The 16,161-nt window shown below is 36.7% G+C and overlaps 1 protein-coding gene across 1 annotated transcript; it reads left to right on the top strand.

Moving 5' to 3' along the window:
* The first annotated feature begins 1,607 nt into the window (after positions 1-1,607).
* Positions 1,608-14,417, top strand: CALM1 (calmodulin 1). The gene is made up of 6 exons (XM_053697565.1): positions 1,608-1,763; positions 4,751-4,781; positions 9,752-9,895; positions 10,188-10,294; positions 10,404-10,539; positions 11,905-14,417. Exons 1-6 carry the CDS (start codon positions 1,761-1,763, stop codon positions 11,931-11,933), a joined length of 450 nt encoding a protein of 149 aa, XP_053553540.1. The 5' UTR covers positions 1,608-1,760; the 3' UTR covers positions 11,934-14,417.
* The last annotated feature ends 1,744 nt before the right edge of the window (positions 14,418-16,161 follow it).

Raw genomic sequence — 16,161 nt, 5'->3', positions numbered from 1 at the left:
TATTGATTATCTCATAATACCAGTGTTGCTTGTTATTAATTATCTGATAACAAGACAAGCTTAAAGGGACACTAACCCAAATTTTTTATTTCATGATTCAGATAGAGCATGCAATTTTAATCAACTTTCTAATTTACTCCTATTATCAATGTTTCTTCGTTCTCTTGCTATCTGTATTTGAAAAAGAAGGAATCTAAGCCTTTTTCTTGGTTCAGACTCTGGACAGCAGTTTTTGATTGGTGGATGAATGTATCCACGAATCAGCAAGGACAACCTAGGTTGTTCACCAAAAATGGGCCGGCATCTAAACTTACATTCTTGCATTTCAAATAAAGATACCAAGAGAATAAAGAAAATAGGAGAAAAATTAGAAAGTTGCTTAGAATTTCATGCTCTATCTGAATCACGAAAGAAAAAAAATTGGGTTCAGTGTCCCTTTAAATTTACTTGCAAATAGAGAATACTTTGTAGAACTTTAAATAGAATTTGTAAGCCTATAGATGAGACATTTAACTCCTTTGTTTTAGAATAGGTCTGCATTGCAGTTCATTCTGGCAACAAACATTACTATACTGTATTTGTCTTAAACAAGAAACAATGTATTGTTTATAGTTGCAATTAATTTGCCTACAAACCTAAATACCAGTGTTGCTTGTTAAAAAAAGCTGTCCCATTCATTGTCTTCCAATTTAAATAAATAAAAATTTCTCACAAAGTGCAATCTGCCATTTACCCCTAACCTTTGAATCTTATCTCTATTAATAAATCATCTTGCACCAGTATAACCTAACACCATTTTATAAACTGTATTGACTATAGGATGAAACATAATGAGACAGATATACTGTGTAACACTGCACCCACGCTAACGAAATTCTAGAAGTCTTCACCTAATTACATGTTCCCCCTCCTTCCCAAAACTATCTGACACATGATAAGGTGCCTGAATTTTTAAGTATGTAGGTAAAAAAAATCCTTATGCATTTGGGGGGGGGGGGGTTGTTTATAGAAAAGCACTGGATAGTTACTTGACTCTAATACAGAAATTAGATATAATCTAACTGATCAGAAAGATTCAATGTACAGTCCTGCAATTTATTAATAATGCTCCACCCCACACCCTAAAGTTTAAGCAGCTTTTCTCTGCACCAAATTGGACAGAAAACGTCATCTAGCAGCATAAAGGCTTCCCACAGGGGTGTTGCCAGATATTTGTGAATTGCATGGGGTGTGTTCTTTTTAAGGTCAAATTATTGTATTTTTTATTTTGCTGGACTGCTTTTCCTTATTATTTTTGTAAAACCTAAAAATAAAATGCAACTTTAAGAAGAAGAAAAAAAAAGTATAACTACATCCACTTCTCTATGTTTTAGCACTTAATGCATTACACATATGACACCATTACTGCATCTAAATAGGTGCAATCGCTTATACACACCCTCCCCAGCAAGGAGAGGTCAGGGAGGAGCAATGCCAAAGACAGAATGGGGCGTGACATGTATTAATGGGCGTGGTTTAGAACCGCAGTCCCAGCCAAGATCCAGGCACCCTAGCCCTGTGTGGCCGTTGGCGGAGGGATACGCGCTTATAAAGCTGTGACGCTGTATCTCACACCCCCAGCACTCTGTGGAGCTGCGTGAACTGAGCGGGTCGGTGGTTGCTGCTAAGGGGGAAAAATAAGGAGTGTGTTGGGCTTCGTGGCTATCCAAACGATTTTTTTTTAATTAAGCAAGTTACTGACTCGTCCTCAACGTTCCGCCATGGTAGGTTGTTTCTTTGCTTTATCTTTATAATCCCCTTTAATTTAATCCCCTGTGATGGATCTTCTGTCATTGCTTTTCTAAATTGCGTATAAGAAAGTGAATGGCTTTGTGCAAGGTGGTCTCTTACTGGCCTTGTCCTGTTCCTTTGTTTTGGTAAATATTGACAAGCTGCTGGCTTTATCGACTGCTGAGCACTATTTTATCCCGCTAGGCTCGCCGGTATGCATGCTGTTGTGTTGCGCTTCGGTTAGTTTTTATTTCTGACTTTGCAGCGAGTTAAGTTGTGAGCTATACACAGTTTAATGCTTTTGAATGGGAAGGAGCTGTAGTGAGCAGCACATTACGTCACATTTTACTCTGGTTTTGCTACAAACCCAGCTCGTGGAAAAGCGCGCACGCGAGGGAGGGGCTGCGCTGTTCTCTTTGCTTGCTGTTCTGGGCGCGTGTGACAGCTGGCGGGCTCGCGCATTTGCCGACACCCTTTGTAATATAAAATATTCCGTGGTTTGGCCTAAAACTATGGACAGGCGGTTGCTCACCATGCCAAGCCGGTGCGCTTAGCCGAGCTGCGTGTAACTTATGTTTTGTCTTTTTGGGTTTAGTTCGGGTAATGATCTTGCAGTGATTGACACTGTAGTACTGAACACGTGTTTAGCCTGCAGGCTTTGACGAGGAATCGTGTTACCCCTGCCCTTTACTTAACACTGCGTTAAGCAAACTATATTCTTCCCGTTGGTTACATTTTAAGCAGCCACATATTCTAACTTACTAAACGTTAGTGAGATGTTGCTGGCTTGTTCACCGCTTGGAATTATTTGTGCTCTTATGTGGAGGGATGAGTTGCCGGTATATATGTATCTCGTTAAAAAAGGCAACGAGGGCGACTTAAAGGGACATTCCGGTCAAAATTGAACAGTACATAGATTAATAACATAAATGCAATATACATATAAGCAAAAATGCATGTAGTAAAAGTTATCCCCGTTTTAGTGTTAACATTTTTCTCTGCACGTGCATGTGAAGCATAGCTAGATATTCTCACTGCAGCAGCATTTTAAATACTACAGTTGCTCAGAGTGCCAGTGGGACTTTTATCATGCCAGCAATTACCTTATTAGTAATTACCAGATACAAGCACCTTAGGCTCTCTGAGCAAGTGCTGCATTTAAAATGCTGGTGCACGTTGCATACTTAAATACTCCTGAAACAGCTATAGATTTTATTAGGAGCATTTTTGCTAATACATGTATATTACAAACATTCTTATTTTCAAAACTGGAATGCATTCCTGTGGATCCATTTTTTTGGCTGGAATGTCCCTTTAATTAAAATGGTACATGCTGCTTGAAGGCCTTTAACATGGCCTCTTCAATAAAATGTGATAAGACAGTTGCAGGTAACTTTCAATGTGTTGATACCTTGCCTAAGGCAGATTCAGTATAGTGGTGGCAGATTTATGGTAAGAAGTAATGTGCTGGTATAATGGCTTAGTAAGGATCCCTAGCCTTGACATTCTAGTTTAAAATACTTTAGGATTAAATTGATATACTGGTGCTGTGTGCTTGGTACTATGCATAGACTATAAATAAGTAGTGGCAAATGCACTTTGTAACCAACTCAATACTGATGTATTAAAGCTCATGGCTAGCTATTGTTTAACTGCAACTTGTGCTTTGTAAGCCTTGGCTTATGCTGCCTTTGGCAACTAAAATGTCCTTGAGTTTTAGAAACTCTAATTTTAGGTTAATCTGTATGTAAAGACACATTAAACATCTGAGGTTATGATTTATGGCTTGTTTGTAAACTTAAAGGGACACAACCCAATTTTATTCTTTTATGATTCAGATACAGCATGCAATTTTAAGCAGCTTTCTAATTTACTCCTATTTTTCTTCATTCACTTGCTATCTTTATTTGAAAAAGAAGGCATCTAAGCTTTATTTTGGTTCAGTACTCTGGACAGCACTTTTTATTGGTGGATGAATTTATCCACCAATCAGCAAGAACCCAGGTTGTTCACCAAAAATGGGCCGGCATCTAAACTTATATTCTTGCATTTCAAATAAAGATACCAAGAGAATGAATAAAATTGAATAGGAGTAAATTAGAAAGTTGCTTAAAATATCATGCTCTATCTGAATCACGGAAGATAATTTTTGGGTTCAGTGTCCCTTTAACTTCAGCTGGTATTGCTTAAAACATAGCTCCTTACATAAGAGCTGCAGGAGTGTGCACATGTCGAGCACTAAAGCAGTTTGTAAGTGTTCTACATATAGTGCCTCGGACATGTGTACATATTGTATGTATTGTTCAAATGTATCCCTTTCCCAAGTGAGGGAGAAAGTGTTCAGTTTTCACGTCCTATGTGAATCTGTTTTAATTTTGACATGGCAATTTAATGGGACGCAAGGAAAACGTTCAAATTATAAAACAAGTTACAGCTTTGATTAGACATTTCTTAATTGTAGGTGTAATGTTTTGTGCATAAATGAGACTGCACATTTTTGATCATTGGTTGTTGGAGATGCCTCCCTTAGCTCTCTGCTGGTAGGCTCTGGAATGGAGAGAAACTCTATTTCCTATACGTAAATCAATTGCTGTCATACATGTAAGGAAGATGGCAATCTTGCTGTATTTTCATTTATAGTTTCATTCTGTCACTAGGTATGATGCATATATTGACCTTTTTATGAATGGAATTTAAAGTAATTTCCCAAGTTCTTTTCATCCTGGATAAAAAGCACAATGACAATATTTGGCTTATGTTCTTCTATTAAAATTGGTTTTAATTGGTTTTGGAATGTGGTCACCTCTTTAAAATTCACTAAGCTATCTTTTTTTTTTTTTTTGGGGGGGGGGGGGGGGTTAGTTTTAGGCTTCTCCTATTTGCCAAGGCCTGTTTATTTCATGCAATGTACAATTATCAGCTTTTCTCTTCAAAAGGTTGTATTGGCTACAAATTAATGTGTATTTTTTCTTCTCAATAGGCTGATCAACTTACTGAAGAACAGATTGCTGGTGAGTACATAAAACAGATGAGTCACCAGAAGCATACTATGTTTTTAGTAGCCTGTGGTTGATTACCTGTAGTAGAGAACCTTTTTTAGGATGTGTCTTTTTCAAATGCCATCTTTAAGGAATACTATTTTGAACCCATTTATAAATGGTCAATGACTTGAAGCAAGTTAATGGGTGCTAAACATTTGTTTACGTATAGTCTCAATCCTGTATAGGTATCTGTAAAATATATATCATTTTTAAAGGAAAGTGGTTATTCAAGAAAAGCTTAGCTACTATTTTGCTGTCGGCTCCCACGGCTTTGTGGACAGTCTCCCAGTCAAGGCCTTGTTTTCAAGAATAACTTCCTTGTCCCTTTACTGCATTGTCCCTTTAAATTCTGCATCTAAATATCTTAAATAAGATTAGTCTTAAACCCCACGGCAGAACATGCTGTGATCTGAGGTCATTGCAGAAAATGCAGCTTGTCTGCAGAAATAATGGGACATGCAGGAGTGGTTTAGCTTTGCAGCGCTGGGCCGCATCAGGCTGTTCTGTTCAAGCTCTATGCTCTCGCTGCAATTCCAACTTACAGTGCAACAATAGGAAGCACTGTTTGAGAACAGTCAAATATGGAGCAGAAATGGTTCTCATGAATTTTTTCAGCCCCGCCCCTAGCCTTTCCTGGTCTGAAGCTGTGACTCATGATTGTAAGACTTTCTTGTGAGCAATTCTTTTTACATTGCTACATTTACATTAGTTTTGGTGTTAGACCAAGAGCAAATGAAAAAATATTAGACATTTAAAAAAAAAAAATTTCTGCCGCTAATTTGCAGTGAGATTTTCAGCTGCTGCAATATATTGAACGATAAAGTATTTTATTTTTAAAGGGACACTGTACCCAAAAAAATTCTTTCGTGATTCAGATTGAGCATGAAATTTTAAGCAACTTTCTAATTTACTCCTATTAAATTTTCTTCATTCTCTTGGTATCTTTATTTGAAATGCAAGAATGTAAGTTTAGATGCCAGCCCATTTTTGGTGAATAACCTGGGTTGTCCTTGCTGATTGGTGGATAAATTCATCCACCAATAAAAAACTGCTGTCCAGAGTACTGAAACAAAAAAAAAGCTTAGATGCCTTTTTCAAATGATAGCAAGAGAATGAAGAAAAATTGATAATAGGAGTAAATTAGAAAGTTGCTTAAAATTGCATTCTTTCTGAATTACAAAAGAACATTTTTGGGTACAGTGTCCCTTTAAGTTTAACACATTGCAATTGAGATGGTTCTTTGAAAGTTGCCAGAGAAATTCTCCCCTCGCCTGCTTCTGGAAGTATACCACGGATACCATTACCTGACAAGTATAATGGTACTACCGACTTTAGGGGTTTTCTCAACCAGTGCAGGCTGCACTTTCGCAATGATCCTCACACCTTCCAGTCTCATCAAAGTTCACTTATCATTTCTTTGATGAAAGACAAGGCCCTAAGCCTGGGTCTCTCCCCTTTTGCAACATAGTGCTCAGCTCCTGAACGATGCTGATGCCTTCAATTCTGCTTTATCTTCTGTGTTTGCTACCTCCGGCCCCGCTTCTGCTGCAGAGTACTCTATCTTGGATCTCTACCAGAGCATTTTTTCTATGCATTAATGTTTTGTAGATCTATTTATATAGCCCATAATGTTTTTTTTTAATAAGATAAATGTATAGTTTTGCTTATTTTTAAATAACATTGCTCTGATTTTCAGACTCCTAACCAAGCCCCAAAGTTTTATGTGAATACTGTCAGCTACCTTCAGCTTGCTCCTGTTTGTGTAAAGGGTCTTTTAATATGCAAAAGAAGGGGGAGGGGGGGAGTGTCTTATTTGCCACTTGCAGTGGGCTTTCCAGCTGCCTTTTAAACAGAGCCAAACTGACAGCTTCTAAGTAAGTTTTTAAACCGTTTTATACTGAATTTTTATGTCAGTATCTGCATCTTATTCTTTATAGTAGTTTATTACATGCAGTTATATGAAAATGAGTGTATACTGTCCCTTTAAAGGACCACTACATAGATTAATTGAATAAGTGCATGAATATAGACCATGTAATAACACTTACTCTGAATTTCAAATAAGCAGTCGTTTATTTTTACTGAAACTTTTTTTCCCTGTTTGCTGGCCCCATGTGTCATGTGAAAGCCATTAGCCAATCAGACTAGTATACCTATACCATATGAACTTTTGCACATGCTCAGTAGGAGCTTGTGTGTGTTAATAGAAATAAATTGGAAAGTCTGAATCATAAGTTTAATTTTGACTTTAGTGTTCTTTAAGATGTACATATAAAGATTGCACACGTTTTGGTAATGGAAGTACATTGGAGCGCTTTTTTTTTTTCTTCATGTGGAGTGACTGTTTTAATTTTGTCTTTAGTGTCCCTTTATTTGTTGCATGTAACAGTGTTTCAATTTAACCATGTTACTGAAGTTCATACCAGTGATCGGGTAGTCTGTCCCTGGGCAAGAGTTGTAAGCAAATCTACACTTCCTGTTAGCCTAGTAATTCAGTTTTCCTTTTCCTTTTAAGATCATGTAGAAAGCTCCTTTATTTGATTCAATCACTTGCCGCTCTTAGCTCCTACAGCAGAGCACGGCTAAATCCGGCTCCCATGGGTGCCAAGCCGGATTTACCGCACTGCTATTGGCTAAGAGGTGAAAATGTCACCTCTTAGCGAAATTTTTTTTTAGCCGTGGGCTGCTGTAGCCGATAAAAACGGCAATCGATTGAATTAAATAAAGGAGCTTTCTACATGAAGTATCTTATACTTCATGAATGAAAGTGCCGTTTATTTGTTTCAATAGTAAATCCTAGCGTTTATACAACTCTAGGGTTTACTTTCACTTTAATTGGACATAAACACCTAATTCAGATGCATTGTGTTGCTGTAGAACAGCCTAAAAAATGAACATCCTTTTTACTGATTGTTTAACAATGGCCAAATTTCACCAGTCATTTTGGATGAGCCAATCTGGGTTTTAGCCATGGTCATAATGTTCTGATAATTTATGGTTAGCTATATACAACTAGGGAAGTATATGTAGCAGGGTTAGACCTATGTCAGCAGAGTGCATCCTAAGTTTTTTTTTTTTTAATTGGGAAATCCCATATTTCAGAGCTAAATTACACAAAGGGGCAAAATTAGTTTTATTGTGCATAATTTTTTATATAAATCACAATTTGTTTACTTTCCTTTAAAGGTATTTAAAGGACAGAGCATGCAGTTTTAAACTTAACTTATTGTTTCTGTTCTCTTTGAATGCTTTGAGAAGCATACCTAAGTAGGCTCAGGGACAGCAATGCACTACTGGGAGCTACCTGCTGATTGGTGGCTGCACATACGCTGCTTGTCCAGTATGTTCAGCTAGCTCCCATTAGTGTGGTGTTGCTCCTTCAACAAAGGATACCAAGAGAATGAAGCATATTTGATGAATGCAAATTAAAAAGCTGTTTAAATTTAAAAAAAATCTCATGATTCAGCAGTATACCATTTTAATGTCTTTCTTCAACATTTTTCTTTCATGATTCAGAGCACTGGTTTTCAAACCTGTCCTCAGGCCTCCCTAGCAGGCCACAATTTGTGGAAATCTGAACTAGAGAACAGGTGAAATCATCTGATTAGTAAACATGGTTATTTACCTGCCCTCATCCAAGGTGATCCTGAAAACCTGGCCTGTTGGGGAGGCATGAGGACAGGTTTGAAAACCAGTGAGAATACAATTAAGTTTTCAATTTACTTCTATTATAAAATTTGCTTTAAGAGTAAAAGCAAACTGGCACTAGTATAAGGTCATAATAGGGAATAATAAACTATTTACAAGTTCAGTGCTGCCCCCTCAGTAATATATTAACAGCAGGTGAATGACCTAAGGAGTTAATAGTAGCGCTCTTCCCTTTATTGGATATACGGTTATTGAAGAATCAATGTACGTACAGTAAATAAGTGTAAGTGATAGTATTAAGCATTAACTTTTAATCACTTGGCATTTAAAAATGTTTAGAGAGGAAATTCCTCTAAAGCATCCAACAAGCCCTAAATAAAGTGGTTAACACTGCACAGCCACCTGGGCTTGATTTATCAAAGGCTTCGCCTTCAGTGTCTCACGAGAACCTGCAGTCAGTATTTAACAAGAAGCGATCATCTGATTTACTGCTTCTGCCAGCGTGTGTGGCTGTGCGTGGGCGGCGTTGCACAAGAGCACAAAATAGCTCACTTGTGCAATGCTGAATTCTGTCAACTGAATGTACGCCCCTGTCAACTGATGCTTGACAAATTGAGCCCAATGTTAAAGAGATCCAGATAGGTAGCATGCACATATCTGTAGCACTGTCAGGAAATGGTACTGCCATCTAGTGCTCTTGCTAATATATAACTGTTGCAGAACTGCTGCCATATACTGCTGCAGACACGCCCACTCTCCTAAAAGGATATCAAACACTATTTTTGATTCAGTTAGAGCATGTTAAAGCAATTTTCTAATTTACTCATATTTTTCCCCTTTGTTCTCAGTAACTTTATTTGAAAAAGCATCAATGTAAGCTTAGGAACCATTTTTTGTATATTTTTTGGTACAGAACCCTGTGGGTAGCGCTTGCTGATTGGTAGCTAAATGTAGCCACCAATCGGCAAACGCTACCCAGGGTGCTAAACCAAAAATTGTCTGGCTCCTAAGCTTACATTCCTGCTTTTTCAAATAAAGCTACTAAGAAAACGAGTAGGGGTAAATTAGAAAGTTGCTTAAAATTGCATGTGCTGAGTAATGAAAGAAAATGTGGGTTTTATATTCCTTCAGCAAAGGATAAGAAATTAAGAATTTAATAAAAGTAAATTGGGAAGTTATTTAAATCAGTTTGTATCATAAAATACATTTTTATATCCCTTTAAGCAATTGGTGCTTAACTAGAGATCTGGTTTATCTGTAAACTTTTTTTTTTTTTTTTTTTAATCCTGCAGAATTTAAGGAGGCATTCTCCTTATTTGACAAAGATGGAGATGGTACCATCACAACTAAAGAACTTGGAACAGTTATGCGATCACTTGGCCAGAACCCAACAGAGGCTGAGCTACAGGATATGATCAATGAAGTAGATGCTGACGGTATGCACGGGGCTTTTATGTAATGTACATTGAAATAATAAATTGTATTGCGCATATGTTATGGCTGGTTTCTGGCACAGCTTTATTGTGCAAGTTCATTGGTGCCTGGGTCGTTTCCTTGCTCATGATTCTAGCATCTTCTTGTACAACTATTTGCTTTGTGTAAGCATACAAAGGTTTCCTGTGGTGTTGGTGTATTTTTAGATAATCAATGTATATTAAGACAATTGATTTAGCCTGCATTTATATCCTTTTCATATGTTTCTCATGAGATTAAAATTTGTTTTTTCAGGCAATGGCACCATTGACTTCCCAGAATTTTTAACTATGATGGCAAGAAAAATGAAAGATACAGACAGTGAGGAAGAAATTCGTGAAGCATTCAGAGTCTTTGACAAGGTAGATTTTTTCATGACAATCTTCAATTTAAAATTGTAGTGCGAGGCAGACTGCACAAATGTAATGTTTCACTGTGTGAATTGGCTGACATATATTTCCTTCTTGATAGGATGGTAATGGCTACATAAGTGCTGCAGAGCTTCGTCATGTAATGACTAATCTAGGAGAAAAATTAACAGATGAAGAAGTAGACGAAATGATCAGGGAAGCAGATATAGATGGAGATGGGCAGGTCAACTACGAAGGTTAGTAACATTGTTGAAATAGTTAGATCTTATGACTTGGTTTTTTGTTTTTTATAAAGTGTTTAATTTTGATACTTAGAGGTAATTGTAGCTGATAAACTGTTAAGCAAACATCCTGTAATAGTGAAACTTTTCATCTTGATGTGTTCCCAATGTTAGGCTAGCTCTGTTAAAGGGACAGTCTACAATGGAATTTTTATTTTAAGATAATCTCTTTATTACCCATTCCCCAGATTTGCACAACCATCAGTTATACTTTTTACCTCTGATTACATTGTATCTAAGAATCTTCTGACAGCCACCTGATCAGATGTCTATTTAAAATCTATTGAGTTGCATTTAATACTGTTGTGCCAACTCTTAAAGGGACAGTCAAGTCCAAAATAAACTCATGATTCAGATAGGGCAAGTAATTTTAAACAAGTTTCCCATTTACTTTTATCACCAATTTTGCTTTTGTTCTCTTGGTATTGAAAGCTAAACTCCTAGGTAGGCTCGTATGCTAATTTCTTAGACCTTAAAGACTGACTCTAATATGAATGCATTTTGAGTTTTTCACCACTAGAGGGCGTTGGTAGATAACATTAAGATCATACGCGTGATACCTAGGAGTCAGCACTGATTGGCTAAAATGCGTTTGTCAAAAGAACTGAAATAAGGGGGTAGTTTGTAAAGGCATAGATACAAGGTAGAGGTAAAATGTGTAACTGTTGGTTATGCAAAACTGGAAATGGGTAATAAAGGCATTTATCTTTTTAAACAATGACCATTTTTGTGTAGACTGACCCTTTAATTGAAGATTGCTTATTGCAATTTAAATGGCTGGTTTTGCTCATTGAAAACCCTATCCATAAGAATTTCTGAACATAAACAGGCCTGCACTCCCTGTGCATGTTCTTAAGCAATGGTTTGCTATTTCAGTGAACAAAAATAAGCCATTTCAAATACAGAAATATAAAGACGCAATTTCCTATTAATGTAAAGGACATTGAACGCGTTGGTTTTGTGAAATGAGAAAATTACTCTTCTAAACCCTAGAAGCCAAAAAGCATATTCTGAAAATCAGATAACAGGTATTGGTAATTTACAGCAATATGAAAGCAAAGGTTAGAAATTGCTTCTTAATCCCCTTTAGAGCATAGAGCACAAAAGCAAGAATTGAATGTCCCTTTAATACTCTGCACTTTATAACTAAAGGGTAAACTTTAAAGAACAGTGTTATCGCAGAATGGATTATGTGGAAAGTTCTCACTTTTTGGAATGTTGAGTGGTATTCAGTTTCATGTTTTGCTTTTCATTTGTAACCTTTAGAGATTAGTCCACTAGATTCAGATCTTAAAAATTTGACTTGCAAATGTTTTTCAGAATTCGTACAGATGATGACTGCAAAATGAAGACTCCTCCCACCTCTTTCCCCTCTAGAAGAATCAAATTGAATCTTTTACTTACCTCTTGCAAAAATGTTCATTTACTCATTCTGTTTCTGTATAGCAAAACTGAATGTCAAGAAATACCTTCTGTCCACAAAAAATCTGCATGTAATGGTTGGTGGTCCTGTCCCCAAACGATCAGTTTAAACATCAGTTTTACAGTATATAAATACTTGTACTACCTTTTAACAACAAGGAAGCACTTAGTGGACTCGATCCATTTGCTAACGATTACTACACTGTTTGGGCTGGCCAGTTTTTCATGCATGCAGCTTGACAATTGAGCACAGTCAGACCTTTGTATTTAAAAACAAAAACTTAAAAAAAAAACACAAAAAACAAACCTTAATATCCACTAGCCTCAGTGGATTCTGTTTTAATTTGTAGTAAAAATTGTCATAGCTGGTTTACTTTAAATTGGTTTATACCTCAGGATGGTATGCAGCAAAATGGTTGAAGGATGCAAATAGAGTAAAGTCCCTAAAGGTTGAATGGTTCTTTTGTACTTAGTGTGCTCCAAAATATGATCTTAACTATGGATGGCATGTCTGTTAATATTGGTTTAACATTGTTTGCATTGCACTAAAGTGAAACGGGTGTCAGGCTGTTACCGTTCACAAAATTTGAGTGAAGCCTTCACCAAGGGGGGAGCATCTTTGGACTCTTGTTTTTAAACCTTCTGTACCAGACTTGGAGCCGGCAGAATAACCTATTTCTACATAGGATTTCAGCACAACAATATCATGGCTGTTTGAGAAATTACAATGTCCATTCCAAGTTGTAAATGCTAGTCTTTTTTTTTTTTTTTCCAATAAAAGACCATTAATGTAATTGTTTTGTTGTTAAACTTTTAATTAATTCATGCGCATGTTACTTTTGTTCAGTTCTATATATTTTTGTTTGAATTCTTAATGTCTTAGTAATACCTTGGTTTCTGTGTACTGGTTAAGTTGTGTAAACCTCCTGCTGGGCAGGTTAACAATTCAGTGTCCAATAACCCTTCCAGCAGCATGAGTTAACACTGGAAATAGCTTTAGCTTTTTTGTGAATAATACTTAATTGTTGCATCAACCTTTAATTTTTAACGCTGGTGAATTAAAATGGTTTTGGTGTGGCATGCAGATAACATTTTGCATGCACTAAACAGTATAGAGATGTAAAAGGTACACACTAGTTAATAAACTGAGGAATAAAGGCAAATTCTAGGTATTGACCTATGTTCAAGCCTAGTTCATGTGTACATCACTGACTGCTTCACATGGCTGCAAAATGTTGCAGTAAAGATAAACTAGTTAAACTGCTTACTGAGTACTGTGACATATGACTGCAATTAGTCTTACAATAAGGAACTTCTAGACTGTGGTGCAGGAGCTGTTTAAATAGAATATTTGTGCTAGTTATGAAAGATGCTTTATAAAGTCCTAAATCAGCTGGTTGCATCCTGAATATCCAGCTTTATTTGCTAATGAGAACTGGAAGCCAAGGTTACTTAGAATACCTAGCGCAAACAATGGTTTTCTCTTAAGTTTAAGACAAAGTAGCTAGAGTACTTTTGTTCTGACATTTAGCTGTCAGCTGGTTCATCTGTACATATTTGTTGCAAGCAGAATATAGTTGTGGATATCAGTACTATATTTGTGTTTAAGTTAGTTGCTGACCTTGTCATTTAAGGCTTGAAATGTTTAACTGCCATAGCTATAGACTACAAAATTGTCCTTTGCAATTTTTGCTGGAACTGCTTTATTACCGCCTTTAAAAGGCTTGAATACTCACATGACAAGGTATAACTGCTTAGTGTCTTATATATGCTGTACAGATTTCAAGAGGTAATGTCCTGTAAGAATAGGTAATTAAGATTCTCACACAATACTGTTAACCATTATTGTAGCTTGGAATGGCTACCATACACTTAAGTCCCATTTCAATAATTATCCTTCCAAAATGCATGAATGCCTTGTTGGTCTGTATGCCAAAGAGTAGCAAATGAGCAGTCTAGAATGGACACGGGTTAGGCAGTGGTTAAACAATCTGGTTAAGAATGAACCTATTTGAGTCAATAACTGCAATGTCACTTCATGCTCTTTCAGCACTCAAGGGTTTTAGCAATCACTTCTCATCTTAGCATTTTTCCATTCTCCTATGGGGTGTCAGATTTATCTTGTGTGATCTCATGTGGGACTAATTAAACATTACTCACCAAATATGTCCCATGAAATAACAGCATGAGATTTTCTGCATACGTTTTCTTTAGGATTTTAGATATTCATGGGTTTAGCACTAACTGCACATTAACTCCAGTGGACTTAAATGGAAGTTTTGTTTGTTAAAAGTGCTGATTCTGTGCTTGCTATTCAAGGTAAACGTGAACCTTGAAGCAGAAGACCTTGGATAGAGCAAATGGCTTTGATGTATTACAACTGAAATTAAATAAAGCCAAAATAAAAAAAACCTCTGATCCCCTTTGTGTTTTAATAAAGTAATTGACTTATTTTGAGATTTCATCGTGGTTGAAATTGCAAAAACAAATTTTGTCTTGCTAAACACCTGTAAAAAAGTTCCATCAGTTTTAAAGGGGCATTTTTGTTTGTATAGACTACATCAGTTGTAAACAATCAGCTTAAAGGAACCATATATATTTTCACACAAATTTAAGCATTGGAAGATGCATCTGTCATTGTGCAGTGTACTACCTGTACAAACCTTGTGTGCGAGGGGGCATCCTGCTGTGTGGGGTGCTAGAGCATATAAGGGGGAAGTCACAGGAGCAATGACACCACATTTTCCTATGGAAATTACAAGCAGCAGCTGACTTTTGGCAAAACATAGAATGGGTCTTTAGGAGCTGATTAACACTTGCCATGTCAGTGGTGGCTTCAGACTTTATCAGTAACTTGTTTTAAACACAGGAGTAATAAAGTGCAAATTGAAGTGTGAATGAACCACTTGTTTCAGCAGAATCAGCCCTTGAGAGCTGACTGATCACTGGATCAGATGTAAATGCCCCAAAATAAATATTCTCTTAAGAGAAAAAAAATCAACCTGTTATGGTGCTGTCTTGTAAATCAGAGGGGCCCATCACATAAAACTTAGATAAGCCCTAAACATCTAATAAATTAGCTCGCACTACTCTAATAACTAGTATACGGAGCTGCAAGGCAACTGATCAGGCGCAGCATGCAGCGGTGTTCTCCAGTTAGGGTTGTGAGCCAAAATGCACATCATGGTAAATCATAGGAAAAGCAGGCAAAAGCATATTGTATTATAGCCCAGCGATTGTACTTTTTAAGCATCACTAAACACAGAATTGCATTATAAATGGACCTGTAGCCAAATTTATTTTTTTTGAATGTTTTTAATTTTTCCTCTGTCAAATTTGCTTCATCCCCATTGTTGAGAATAGAGTGCATATACCTCAAGCACTACATGCCAGGAAAATAGTGCTGTCTAGTGCTCTTGCTAATGTGTAACTTTGTTGAAAAGCAGGAAGGTAAACTTTGAAACCTGCACATGTCTGCAGCACTATATGGCAGAAGTTTTCCAACAAAGGATAACAAGCAAATAAAGAATTTGATAATAGAAGTAAATTGGAAAGTTTCAAATTGTATATGGAGTCTGGAAAGGAAAATGTTTGTTTTAAGTTCCTTTAACAAAAGTATTTTAAATAAGTGATTTTTATTTTCAGTTAAATTTCCTGCATCATATTACAGCTATCAGACAGATACACTTATCTCACTCTCAGTAGGAGCCTCAATGTGCGCCTAAAGCGCACATTATCGGTTATTTGTAGAGCGCCAACAGATTCCGGCAGCGCTAGTACAGTGGAAGTAAATTGTAGTGTGTCTACTGCCCAGTAGCAGATGACAATGCCATCACCCTTTGTATTTTTTTTATACTTTTTTAAATTGACAGTCAAAACTAAAGCTTCATGATTCAGAGAGCATGCAATATAAATACTTTCCATTTACTTCTATTAGATTTGTTGGTAGTCTTAGAAGAGTAATCCTAGGTGGGTTCAGAAGTGTCCATAACATTCTGTGTTAGTGTTTGTACCAATGACTAATATTGCTAGAGTGCTAAGGATGCAGTAATAGTGCAGGTTTACTGCTGTCAGTGAGACCTACATCCCTGGAAGTACTGTTATGAAAGGGTTAAAGGGACATTCCAGCCAAAACTGGCAAAAATGTACATCGAT

This window comes from Bombina bombina, chromosome 1, assembly GCF_027579735.1.
Source record: "Bombina bombina isolate aBomBom1 chromosome 1, aBomBom1.pri, whole genome shotgun sequence".
Classification (NCBI taxonomy): domain Eukaryota; kingdom Metazoa; phylum Chordata; class Amphibia; order Anura; family Bombinatoridae; genus Bombina; species Bombina bombina.
The sequence above is the reverse complement of the archived record's forward strand: the minus strand, read 5'-3'. Positions and strand labels throughout refer to the sequence as shown.

Excerpts from the sequence above, each read along its gene's own strand:
- CALM1 (XM_053697565.1), top strand. Across the intron at positions 10,295-10,403 it reads CATTCAGAGTCTTTGACAAG|GATGGTAATGGCTACATAAG; the intron begins GTAGATTTTTTC and ends CCTTCTTGATAG. Across the intron at positions 10,540-11,904 it reads TGGGCAGGTCAACTACGAAG|AATTCGTACAGATGATGACT; the intron begins GTTAGTAACATT and ends AATGTTTTTCAG.